At 36.3% G+C, this 12,030-nt stretch overlaps 2 protein-coding genes across 2 annotated transcripts in view; one reads left to right on the top strand and one right to left on the bottom strand.

The window, feature by feature from the left end:
* brd4 (bromodomain containing 4) overlaps positions 1 to 4,374 on the bottom strand; it is a 77,251-nt gene extending 72,877 nt beyond the window's left edge. The window contains exon 1 of the mRNA XM_073838030.1: positions 4,250 to 4,374. The gene's annotated coding sequence lies outside the window, so the exon portion shown is untranslated. The remainder of the gene's footprint in view (positions 1 to 4,249) is intronic.
* Positions 4,375 to 6,684: 2,310 nt separating this feature from the next.
* On the top strand, positions 6,685 to 11,805 carry LOC141344664 (epoxide hydrolase 4). The gene is made up of 7 exons (XM_073849544.1): positions 6,685 to 6,927; positions 7,462 to 7,547; positions 7,795 to 7,952; positions 10,373 to 10,501; positions 10,626 to 10,729; positions 10,923 to 11,071; positions 11,155 to 11,805. Exons 1-7 carry the CDS (start codon positions 6,685 to 6,687, stop codon positions 11,408 to 11,410), a joined length of 1,125 nt encoding a protein of 374 aa, XP_073705645.1. The 3' UTR covers positions 11,411 to 11,805.
* Positions 11,806 to 12,030: the final 225 nt, after the last annotated feature.

The raw sequence follows: 12,030 nt of genomic DNA, 5'->3' as shown, positions 1-12,030 counted from the left end.
TTTGTTTCCTAACTTTTCACTAAACAAGACCATAACATGTCAAATCACGTGGATTACTTGTGGATTGTGACATGCAGCTGTTTGGACTCATTCTGACGGCACCCATTTACTGCAGAAGATCCATTGGTATGCAAGTGATGTAATGCTAAATTTCTTCAAATATGTTCATCTACATCTTGGATTGCCTGATGGCAAGTATATTTTCAGCTAACTTTCATTTCTGGGTTGACTACTACTTTAAAAAAAAAGCACTGCCACTTTAACTTGTCAGGTTTTTCCCCTTGATGCTTGAATTCTTCACATTGAACTCATCAAAACTAGTAAAAATCAAAGTTGAAGTTTCTTAATCAGTCCCTCCAGTGTTCCACAATTCCGAATTCATTCCACCTTTAATCAAACAACGAAAGATAAGGTTGAATCCACTCACTGCTCTTGACTTAAAAGATTAGTTAATTTCCAGAACGAATATGTACAGATAATTTACTCACCCCATTGTCATCCAAGATGTTCATGTCCTTATTTCTTCAGCCATAATGAAAGTTTTGAAGAAAACATTAAAGGACTTTTCTCTATATAGTGGACTTCTATGGTGTCCGTGAGTTTGAACGTGCAAAATGCAGTTTAAATGCAGCTTCTTTCTAAACACTCCCAGCTGAGGAAGAAGGGTCTTATCTAGTGAGAAAAATGTACAATTTATATACTTTTTAACCTCAAATGCTCATCTTGTCTAGCTCTGCAGTGTGCATGTGTACTCCGGTTCAATACAGTTAGGGTATGTCAAAAAACTCCCATCTTATTTTCTCCTCCAACTTCAAAATCGTCTTACATCATTGCAGAAGTACCGACCCAGTGTTTACAAAATGAATGTGCAAAGGTGGTCAAACGCCCTTTACAAAAAAGTAAAACAGCCATGTACCACAATTTAGAAGTTGGAGGACAAAATTAGATAGGAGTTTTTCAACATGTGCATCACAGAGCTATGGAAGATGAGCATGTGGGGTTAAGAACTTAAAAAAAAAAAAAAAAAAAAAAAGGTACAATTTATAAACATCTGATTGTTTTGCTCGGGACACCATAGAAGTGCACTACATGAATCTTTATGACTGAAATAGAATGACAAGAACATCTTGGATGACAAGGGGTTAGTAAGCTGTCAATTTTTGTTCTAATCCTTTAACTAGCAGTTTTAAGAAGAATCAGGATTAGTCATTCATACAGTGAGGACTATAACATGTTTTTATTTGATTAGTTAATTCCTAGAGTATTCTGAATCTGAATTAAAAAAAAATGTAAAAACACTATATTTGTATCTCTGTTCTAGGCAAGATGGTCACACAGCAGAAACAATCATGATGACAGCAGCCAGTCAGTGCATGTGGCTAATAAGTCAGCATGTTCTGTGTGTCTCTGTGTGAATGAAAGACGTGGTTTTGTCTAACACACAAACTCAAACACGTGATGCACACAGTGTCTCAGCATCTGCGTCTCAACATAAGACAGATCACATGAACTTCATCTCCAGAGTTTCTCTGAGAGCGATTTCATTTGTTACCCTGGACCACAAAACCAGTCATAACGGTCAATTTTTAAAAAGATTTATTGAATAAATTTTTCATTAATGTATGGTTTGTTATGATAGGACAACATTTGGTCGAGATACAACTATTTGAAAATCTGGAATCTGAGGGTGCAAAAAACAATACTGAGAAATTGCCTTTAAAAGATAACTATTGCCAAAATGCAACCTGGGCTGTTTTTTTTTTTGTTTTTTTTAAACTGTAAACGAGACAAACTTGTATCTAAAAGCATAATTACGACAAACGAGCCGTTTTTGAGATTGACCGTGATTTCGTTTTGTGGTCAATGGCCGGTGAACGGGAGTTCTAGGGGCATAAATTTGAGCGCATCAAAATCGATATTTTTACAACACTAAGAAGGCTCGACACACCATGAAACTTTGCTCGAAGTATCGCCTGGGTCTCTACACATGAACTCGAACTTTAAGAACATTGTGTACACACAGTTTACTAAAAAGAAAGGTTTTGAACAACTCACTTTCACTGTTTGAGTTTCCGCTCACGGCTGTCTTGCCAGTCAAGAAGTGTCGATCTCCAAATGCGAGGATGGATAGCTCCTAAAGCATATTTCCATATAAATGCACGGCTAATTCGCTGTTTTGTCGCAAGTGAAAAACAATATTAACCTTCTAGTTGTAAAAAGAGCCTCATATAAGCCTAATATTTCGTCCTATGGCAAGACGGGTTCCTTAATTTGTTTTAACTTTTGAGGGTCTATAGTACTTCAAATGTTTTTCCCGGTCCGACTGATTTGTGCAGCCCAAAACATGACAATAACTGATCATTTTCAACAGTAATAATCAGCAAGATAATATGCAAGAATCAATCGGTTAGGTGGCATTGTTTACGTTTAGTGCCACCAATATGATCGATTGATGATGCATCGCAAAAACACTCTATATGGCAAATGTGGTGTCAATTATTTAAAAAAAAAAAAAAAAAGGTACATTTTCCACAAAATTCTGGAAATTACTGCAACAAAACCAGTAAGTTCTGATCGCAAAAAAAATCAAGAAAAATTCAGAAATCCTTTTAGAACTGCTTAAAACCAACTACACAAAGAGCAAAGTAGGAAACAACTTGGTGTACTCACCTGGTTTGAGTTTTAGAGCCATTGTAACATTTCAATTTCCTAATAGCAACCCTCTAGAAACCCTTTGACAAAGCACACAGGAAAAGCTGCCAATCACAAAGTTCTCTCCAACACAATAAACCCCATTTGCCTTCCATAATACAATTTCACAGTCACAAGCTGAACGCTATTGTACCTGACACTAATTCAACTCGAAGGCCAACGTAACGATATATTCAATTTGGTACGCGACTACAAAAAAAAACAAATCACAGCTGAAGACAAAAACAAATCACTTGATGCTAGGAAACCTGTCAGTCATTCAACAGCTGTCAATCACATAGCTGTGATGTCAGATCACACACAACGCTTAGATTTGCTTCGCACACAAGTTTAGGTGAATAACTAACGTGTTAACACTGTTTACTGAACGCATTTAATGTACTAAACATCTAAAACTGAGCATAAGTAGATATATCTGATATTTCAGCTACAAAATCGGAAGATTCACTCTTGAGTGCAAACCGAAAGCGCTACGAGGCTAATAACGCCGCTGACAATGTCCAAACTGATGGCGTTTTCAACAAAATACACTTTAATGTAAACACTAGCTATGTAAATAAAACCATAAAGATACAATTCAAACATGACTACAGACTCTCGCACATTTTTGAAGTAAAATACAAAGGTTGTGCGTTTCTCCGTTACACGGAGGAGCAACACAAAATGGCGACTGCGGGCAGCTCAGCCGAGTCCTTATCCTCAAAGTCGCTAAAACACCGAGGGCCACACCGTTATAGTCCCGTTAAACGGGTTCATATACATTCAAAACATTTGTTAAGAAAATGTAATGCGGTTGAGACACTGTACCAGGCATTAAAAGCGGGAGAACGAGCTGCACATTTCCTCATACCCGCTATCAATGCTAACGGTGTATGACACGGACTCGTCCGGCGTCGTGTACGTATCACAGTGTGTGTATGCGTGCAATCAAAACACACACACTCTCACCCCAAAGCGTGAAACAACCACGGCCCGCGATAAATACACATCTGTCAATGTCAAATTCTTGAAAGTAGCGCAGATCTCACGAACCCGACTTAATTAATCTGACCGTGCGTAAAGTGTACGCGCATTCTCATAGAATTCTACGTCAAATCCTCCAGCATTCCCGCACAGGGAAACGTGAGATTTTCGCGCAGCGCGGCCGTCAAGCTGCGCAGAGCAGGGATGCGATGCTGTGTTAGCACTGGAGAGCAAACGGCCTAATGCTAATAAACAACCTCAGAGCCTAACATTACTCGCTTTCTTTGACGCACACGCGTTGTATAAGAGGTACATCGTCGCTAAAACACCATAGCAACCAGCCCAAAAGCGAAATAATATCCAAACTGACCCGTTCACATGGCTGAGTTTGTCTTTCCTAGCTGCTAGCGTTAGCACACGGCGACACACAGGCCGCTTTCACCCCGCGCACCAGACAATTGTTTCAGCGCTAATTAGCACGCTTGGCCGTTGCACGAAACGACGCAACACATGCTGGGAGCATTAGTAAGAAATACAGGCTTTGCATGACTGTGAAGGCTGTTTGTTTATTTACCTTCTTTATTTTGTTGTGAGGGCGCGCGGGCTCTTTCTCTCCCACAATCCAGAACAAACAGCTCGAGACGTCGGTGACGTCATGCGCGCGGAGGACGCACAGGACGTGAGGACAGCGAGCGCTGCTGTCACACGTGTGAAAGATCACTTAAAACCGCTCAGCTCTGATCTCTTCCGTTTGCCGTTTGATCGGTGTTATTTAAACGGCACTGCCTGAAATAGCAGTGCAGTGAAAGTACGTGATGAAATAGTACGGTTTAAATAAAGAACATAAGAGATCTTTGTGTTTTCTTATTTTCATGAATTTCCAGTCTACTATTTATAAAATTAAGTAACTTAAAAATATCCATTTATCTACACTACCAGCCTGAAGATTTCTCTGCTGCTCACCAAGCCTGCATTTATTTGATCTAAAGGACGGCAAAAACAGTCAGTTTTTAAATATTTTTCTATTTAAAATATATTTGAATATATTCTAAAATTTAATTTATTCCTGTGATTTCAAAGCTTAATTTTAGCATCATAACTCCAGTCACAGGATTCTTCAGAAATTATTCTAATATTCTGATTTGCTGTTCAACAAAAAACAACTGTGTAGAATTTTTCATGTTTCTTTAATAGAAAGTTCAGAACAGCATTTATCTGAAAAAGTAATCTTTTGTAACATTATAAATGCCTTTATCATCACTTTTATTAATTTTAAAGCATCCTTGCTAAAGAAAATTAGTAATATATATAATTTCTCAGATGAACGCTGATTTCTATTCATCAAAGAGTCCTGAAAAAAAAATGCTCAACTGTTTTATATATTGATAATAATAATAAATGTTTCTTGAACAGCAAATCTGTTTATTAGAATGATTTCTGAAGGATCATGTGACACTTAAGACTGGAGTAATGATGCTGAAATTTTAACTTTGTTTACATTAATAAATTACATTTTAAAATATACTCAAAGTTATTTTAAATAGTAAAAATATTTCAGAATTGTACTTTTTTTTGCTGTACTTTAGATTTATAAATGCAGCCTTGGTGAGCAGGGGAGAATTATTTAAAAAATATTAAACATCTTACTGTTCACAAACTTTTGACTGATAGTTTTTTGTCTATAAACAAGAGTTTATCCCACTTAAAGACGTCACACAAGTAAAGGGTCATTAAAAACTTTAAACTGAAGCATGACTTGTAATTATGAAGATTCATTTTAAAATCTCTGACTGATTTTCAATTGTAATTTTGGCAGCCCATGAAATGGGTCATACCATAAACATTACCTGAGCATTTAAGGTAAATCAAGGAAAATCAAGCTCATTTAAGGTTCTGAATTTATTTAATAGGGCGAGAACATTGTGTAAATGTCTACAAAGAAAGTGCACTTTAATTTTAATTAACAAGAGAATGCACTATGAGCCAGGGGGAAAAAATAGGCTAGTTTTTACTATTCTCTAAAGAAAAGTTTGTTTTGGCGTGTTGGGCATGATTAAATTAACATATTTAGAAAATAAAACCCATGATCATTTTTATAATGAGAAGTGGGGCCTAGTCTCAAATCAATACATTTTATTGTATAATCAAAGACATTGTGTCATTGTTACAATATGTGGAAAGATTTGAGAAACAAGCCTTAGTTAGAACATACCTTTTTCTGCAGGTTCACATAATGCTTGTTACCTGAAAGTCAAATGTTGCCAAGAAGTAGGCTACTGATCAACCACGCATAGTATTTGGACAGGAACAACCCTGCTGAAAAAAAAACCAAACAAACAATAGAAACCATCATAGTGTGTTTTGGGACATATTCCATTAGGATTTAATGGTTTTAACAAGCCACCAATAGAAGGCAACCAATTACCAGTAGAAACCCACAGGGTCCTTTACAGTTTCCAATAAAACCATGTAAAACAAATATGTCTTTTCACACCATCGTTTCAAGGACAACTGAGGGACTCATGTGCAGCTAATACAAAATGTTCAAACGCTCACTGATGCTCCAAAAGGAAAAAATCAAGCATTTTTATAAATTCAATTATTATTTCATCTTGTGGACTATATGTAAACATCTTTTGTGTGAAATATCTTATTCAGGTCAGTACTAAATAAAAAATAACATGCATTTTGTATGATCCCTCTTATTTTGGTGAAATATAGCAAATTCTGCAAAGTGTAGGCGTATTTAACTTTTTGACATCAACTGTAGATTTTACCGTTTTGGTAACATAAATAATAATAAAAACTAATTAGGAATATAAACACAAGATTTAAAAAATGGCTCCCAGGCTATTTATTTGTGGTACAAAAATAGCTCAGTGACAGTTGTTTCCACACAGTCACATGGGGTTTATTTTGAAAGGTGAACTTCTCCGAAGACAAGGGACATTTGCTACACAGGGCCTGTTTCTTTAATCTCTCTGATTATTAAAATTACTACAGTCAGTCATGAGCAATTCTTTGATGCACCTGCTTTTATTACCAACTCGACTAAGTTTATGGATTCTGTCCTTAGTGTATTACATTCTCGTGTACGGCACAGCTGGACTCACTGCTTGTTTGGTTTTTATCCGAATTGCCTGGACTGGTTTTAGGGATCCAAATGGAACTTTTCAGTGGACCGTCCGAAAGAAACCCCCAGACTGCCTGAAGGACCCTGCACTTGGTGAACATGCATATCTGAAGGGCAGGGTGAGAGGATTTATTATGGAAAAATACAAAGTTATTTATCTGATGCCTTTAAAAACATTTAACAAAGTAATATTCATGAGGAAATTAGATACACGTGAAACTATTATTAGACTGAGAAAAATACTCTTTCAGTCTTTAACTTCAAAATGTAACTTTGATTTGTTACCGTTTATTTGTAATTATCAGTGAATTTTACTAGCAGTTTTTAAGTGAAATTTGTTTTAAAGTAGACTAAATCATGATGTTTTTCAGCGTTCGTTCTTTAGTTAGAAAGGTGAATGAAAGGCTAAATAATGTTCATCTATATCTTGTGCTCTTGCGCCACCTGTGTTTGGACATAGAACAAGGCGTTCGCGTTGCTCAGTCTATTTCCACATTTCTTTGTCACACGTAGCAGCGTGGAATTTATTTATTTCCCATTTTTCTCAAATTTGAAATTGATTTAAGACTGCTGGAATAGTAATTGAATATGTTTTTACTTACAACCAAACATTTCACTTCGTTTTGTGACATCGTCTTCTTTTTTATCCTTAGAGCTCAGGCTTGAGGTTTCATTATGTAACCAAAGGAGACCACAGGAAGCCCCTAATGCTGTTTCTTCATGGTTTCCCAGAAAACTGGTTACTTCCCTCTTCATTTTTTTATTTCTGATTATTTTATATTGTAGATGTGAGTTTTGTAAAGTGTTTCTGCATATTGTTCTTTATAAGTGAACGTAAACAGACATTTCAGACCATATAATGTTACTAATTTTTCTTTTTAATATTATATTCGAATGTTTTTGCAATGTGGATAATATTATATTGTTTTATATTTATTTGAAATATATTTTAATTTTATATTACTAAATAGATATATGACCTGCAGGTACTCCTGGCGTTACCAATTACAGGAGTTCAGTAGTCATTACCACACGGTGGCGCTAGATCTGCGTGGCTGCGGAGATTCTGACGCGCCCGACCGGCTGGAGGAATATTCACTGGAGACACTCTTATATGACATCAGAGACACTATCGATGAACTGGGTACTTACTGACTATATCACAAGTAGTAGTGGCTCCTGACCATAAATTTAGGCTGGGCAGATTCATATCGTAGGTTTTATGATTAACTGCTAATAGCGGTTCTACTGGTCCTTCTCAAAAAATTAGCATATTGTGATAAAGTTCATTATTTTCTGTAATGTACTGATAAACATTAGACTTTCATATATTTTAGATTCATTACAACACAACTGAAGTAGTTCAAGCCTTTTATTGTTTTAATATTGATGATTTTGGCATACAGCTCATGAAAACCCAAAATTCCTATCTAAAAAAATTAGCATATTTCATCCGACCAATAAAAGAAAAGTGTTTTTAAAACAAAAAAAGTCAACCTTCAAATAATTATGTTCAGTTATGCACTCAATACTTGGTCGGGAATCCTTTTGCAGAAATGACTGCTTCAATGCGGCGTGGCATGGAGGCAATCAGCCTGTGGCACTGCTGAGGTGTTATGGAGGCCCAGGATGCTTCGATAGCGGCCTTAAGCTCATCCAGAGTGTTGGGTCTTGCGTCTCTCAACTTTCTCTTCACAATATCCCACAGATTCTCTATGGGGTTCAGGTCAGGAGAGTTGGCAGGCCAATTGAGCACAGTAATACCATGGTCAGTAAACCATTTACCAGTGGTTTTGGCACTGTGAGCACGTGCCAAATTGAATCCTATAGTTTTTTTTTCCATACTATGGAAGTCAATGGCTACCGTTAACTGTTTGATTACCATATTTTTCAGTTTGGTAATATTGCTGACTGTGGTAATAATATTGGTAATTTTGGTAACCAAACAGTTGACATTAGCCATTGACTTCCAAAGTATTTTTTTCATACTATGAAAATCAATGTCTACCATCAACTGTTTGACTACCAAAATTACCAATATTACCAGTAATACCAAAGTAACCAATATTTGAAGAATTTTGGTAACCAAACAGTTGACAGTAGCCATTGACTTCTCTAGTATGGAAAAAAAATACTATGGAAGTCAATGGCTACCGTCAACTGTTTGGTTACCAAAATACTTCTAAATATTTTTCAGTTTGGTAATATTGGTAACTGTGGTAATAATATTGGTAATATTGGTAACCAAACAGTTGACGGTAGCCAGTGACTTCCAAAGTATTTTTTTTTTCATACTATGAAAGTAAATGCTAACCATCAACTGTTTGGTTACCAAAATTACCAATATTATTAGCAAAGTTACCAGTATTTGAAGAATTTTAGTGTCCAAACAGTTGACGGTAGCCATTGACTTCTACAGTATAGAAAAAAATACCTTGGAAGTCAATGGCTACCATCAACTGTTGGTTACAAAAATGACCAATATTATAACCAAAGTAACCAATATCACTAATATTACCAAAGTGACCAGTATTTTGTAGAAGTTTGGTAGTCAGACATTTGCCGGTACCCATTGACTTCCATAGCATGGAAAAAAAAACTGTGGAAGTCAATGGCTACCGTCAAATGTTTGGTTATCAAAATTACAAATATTATCACCAAAGTTACCAACATTACCAATATTTTAAAGAATTTTGGTAACCAAACAGTTGATGGTAGCCATTGACTTTCATAGTATGGAAAAATACTTTGGAAGTCAGTGGCTATCGTCAACTGCTTGGTTACCAACATTATCAATATTATTACGGAATTCACCAATATTAATAATATTACTAAAGAAACCAATATTTTAAAGAATATTGGGAACCAAACAGCTGACGGTAGCCATTGACTTCCATTGTATGGTAAAAATACTATAGAAGTCAATGGCTACCGTCAAATATCTGGTTTTCAAAATTATCAATATTATTACCAATATTACCAACGTGACCAATACTTTGAAGAATTTTGGTAACCAAACAGTTGACGGTAGCCATTGACTTCAATAGTATGGAAAAAAATACCTTGGAAGTCAATGGCTACCATCAACTGTTTGGTTTCCAAAATGACCAGTATTATTACCAAAGTGGCCAATATTTTGAAGAATTTTGGTAACCAAATAGGTAGCCATTGACTTTTATAGTATGTCAATGGCTACAGACAACTGGTTACCAAAATTCTTTGACATATTTTCTTTTGTGATTAACAGAAGAAATAAACTGATAAATTATAAATGTTATTATTTTCTTTTTAAATTATATTATATATTTTTAAATGTTATTATTATCAGGAAAGTAAAACAAAGCCACATCGATTCTCAGAATTAACCAAGTAACATGGGTAACTAAACAGACACAGACACACTATTTACATGCTGTTTTTGTGGTTTGTTTTTATTATTATTGTGTTTTATTAGTTGTTCTTAACAACAACCCCCCTCCTCCCCATACAGATGGGCCACGGCTGAATGTGAACCAGTTTTTCCTGAGTCAATAAACCACTGGAATGACAAGTGTTTAATTACAGGTCACACAAGTTGTATACTGGTGGGCCATGACTGGGGTGGGATGCTGGCATGGCATTTTGCTCTGGAAAGACCAGACATGGTGCAACTTCTGATCGTCATGAACGCCCCTCATCCTGCCTCATGGCTGGGTAAGTGCATGCTAAGAATTTCCAGACGGTGCATCATTTCATTTCTGTTTTTCAACACAACTCTGATTCTGAACTGAAACATATGTGGGTACAGACAATTGATGCTCATTTCTGTAAATCCCAGACGCAGTTCTGAGAAGACCCTCTCAGCTGTTGCGCACAGGACATGCCTGCTTCTTCCAGTTACCGATGCTGCCAGAAATCATTTTGTCCCTTGAGGATTTTAAGGTAGTGTGAATACATTTAACTATGAACTCGTTAAGCCCCTCAATGTTTGACACTGGTTAACAGTTTTTTGGCAGTGGTATTACTTTAACAGGAAACACTATAGACTTCCTCTCCTTTGAATTTGAATCCAATGGTGACAGTTCAAAAGAAGTGACAGTTGACTCTGCAACTTGTGTCTGTCATGTGCATGTAGTTGGTACGAAGTCTATTTTGTAGCAAGAATTTGGGCATCAGGAACAAATCCAAATGGCTGACTGAGACTCAGCTGGAGGGGTACCTATACCGACTCTCCCAACCCGGAGGACTCACAGGCCCTCTGAACTACTTTCGTTCTCTTCTCAGGTTTAAAATTAGTCATACTTTCATTTCTGTGTCATTGGTGGTATATTGCTTTAAGTGGTTATTATGCACTTCTCTTTCTACAGTAATACTCTGTACAAGCATCAGGATGTCGGTGTGCCCTGCATGTTAATTTGGGGTGAGGCAGACAATGTGCTTGTTGAGGGCATGTCCGGTGGGACGCGGCCTTATGTAAGGGGTCCAGTCGTCATCCACACTATTCCCGAATGCAGCCACTGGGTTCAGCAAGATCAACCTGAAACAGTCAACAAACTCATTTGGGACTTTGTTCTGGATAAGGACATCATAAAACACAATCACTCATTGCCTTTGAGGAAATGAAGAAATTATTTTGAGTTATTAGCTCTAGCAAGAGTTCTGGTTTTCACTAACAAAATAACTACTTGCATTTAGTATGCTGTGTCTTAAATTAAGGGAAAAAATTAATGAATACAAATAACTTATCTGTTCTGTAAAGTGTCTCACACAGGCGAATTAGATATTTATAGGCATATGCAAACTTTTCTTCCAAATGTTTAATTACAAGTTCAACTTTTACATTTTTTCCAATTTATTAAATGTGAATTTCTTTTATTAGATCTTCAGCTCAAGACACTTTGACTACAGTCTTTCCTGTGTGCTGTTTAACTAAATATCCAACATAATTATCAAAAAAGTAGCCTGTCTTGTTTTACAGTCAGATTAAATTAAGTGTGACTAAATACTGTAAAACCACATCCAAGTGTCTGATGTGTTTCTTCACTTTTTGACTTAGTGTTCCTGTGATTGCTGGTTGAATGTTAAATGCTCAGTGTGTTGAATTATCCCAACATTAGTGACAACAATGAACAAATTCTCCTTGAGAAAATCCCTGATTCTCAAGGAGGCTGTGTACTGAACATATGATTATAATGCGTCACAGTTAAAAATAGTAACCTTTGTTATAAAAACAAGTTAACATT

This window comes from Garra rufa, chromosome 1 (genome assembly GCF_049309525.1).
Source record: "Garra rufa chromosome 1, GarRuf1.0, whole genome shotgun sequence".
NCBI classification, from domain to species: Eukaryota; Metazoa; Chordata; class Actinopteri; order Cypriniformes; family Cyprinidae; genus Garra; species Garra rufa.
Note: the sequence above shows the minus strand (reverse complement) of the source record. Positions and strands in the feature narration are given on the sequence as shown.

Excerpts from the sequence above, each read along its gene's own strand:
- LOC141344664 (XM_073849544.1), top strand. The coding sequence starts at position 6,685 with ATGAGCAATTCTTTGATGCACCTGCTTTTATTACCAACTCGACTAAGT. Across the intron at positions 10,502-10,625 it reads TCATCCTGCCTCATGGCTGG|ACGCAGTTCTGAGAAGACCC; the intron begins GTAAGTGCATGC and ends TGTAAATCCCAG. Across the intron at positions 11,072-11,154 it reads TACTTTCGTTCTCTTCTCAG|TAATACTCTGTACAAGCATC; the intron begins GTTTAAAATTAG and ends CTCTTTCTACAG.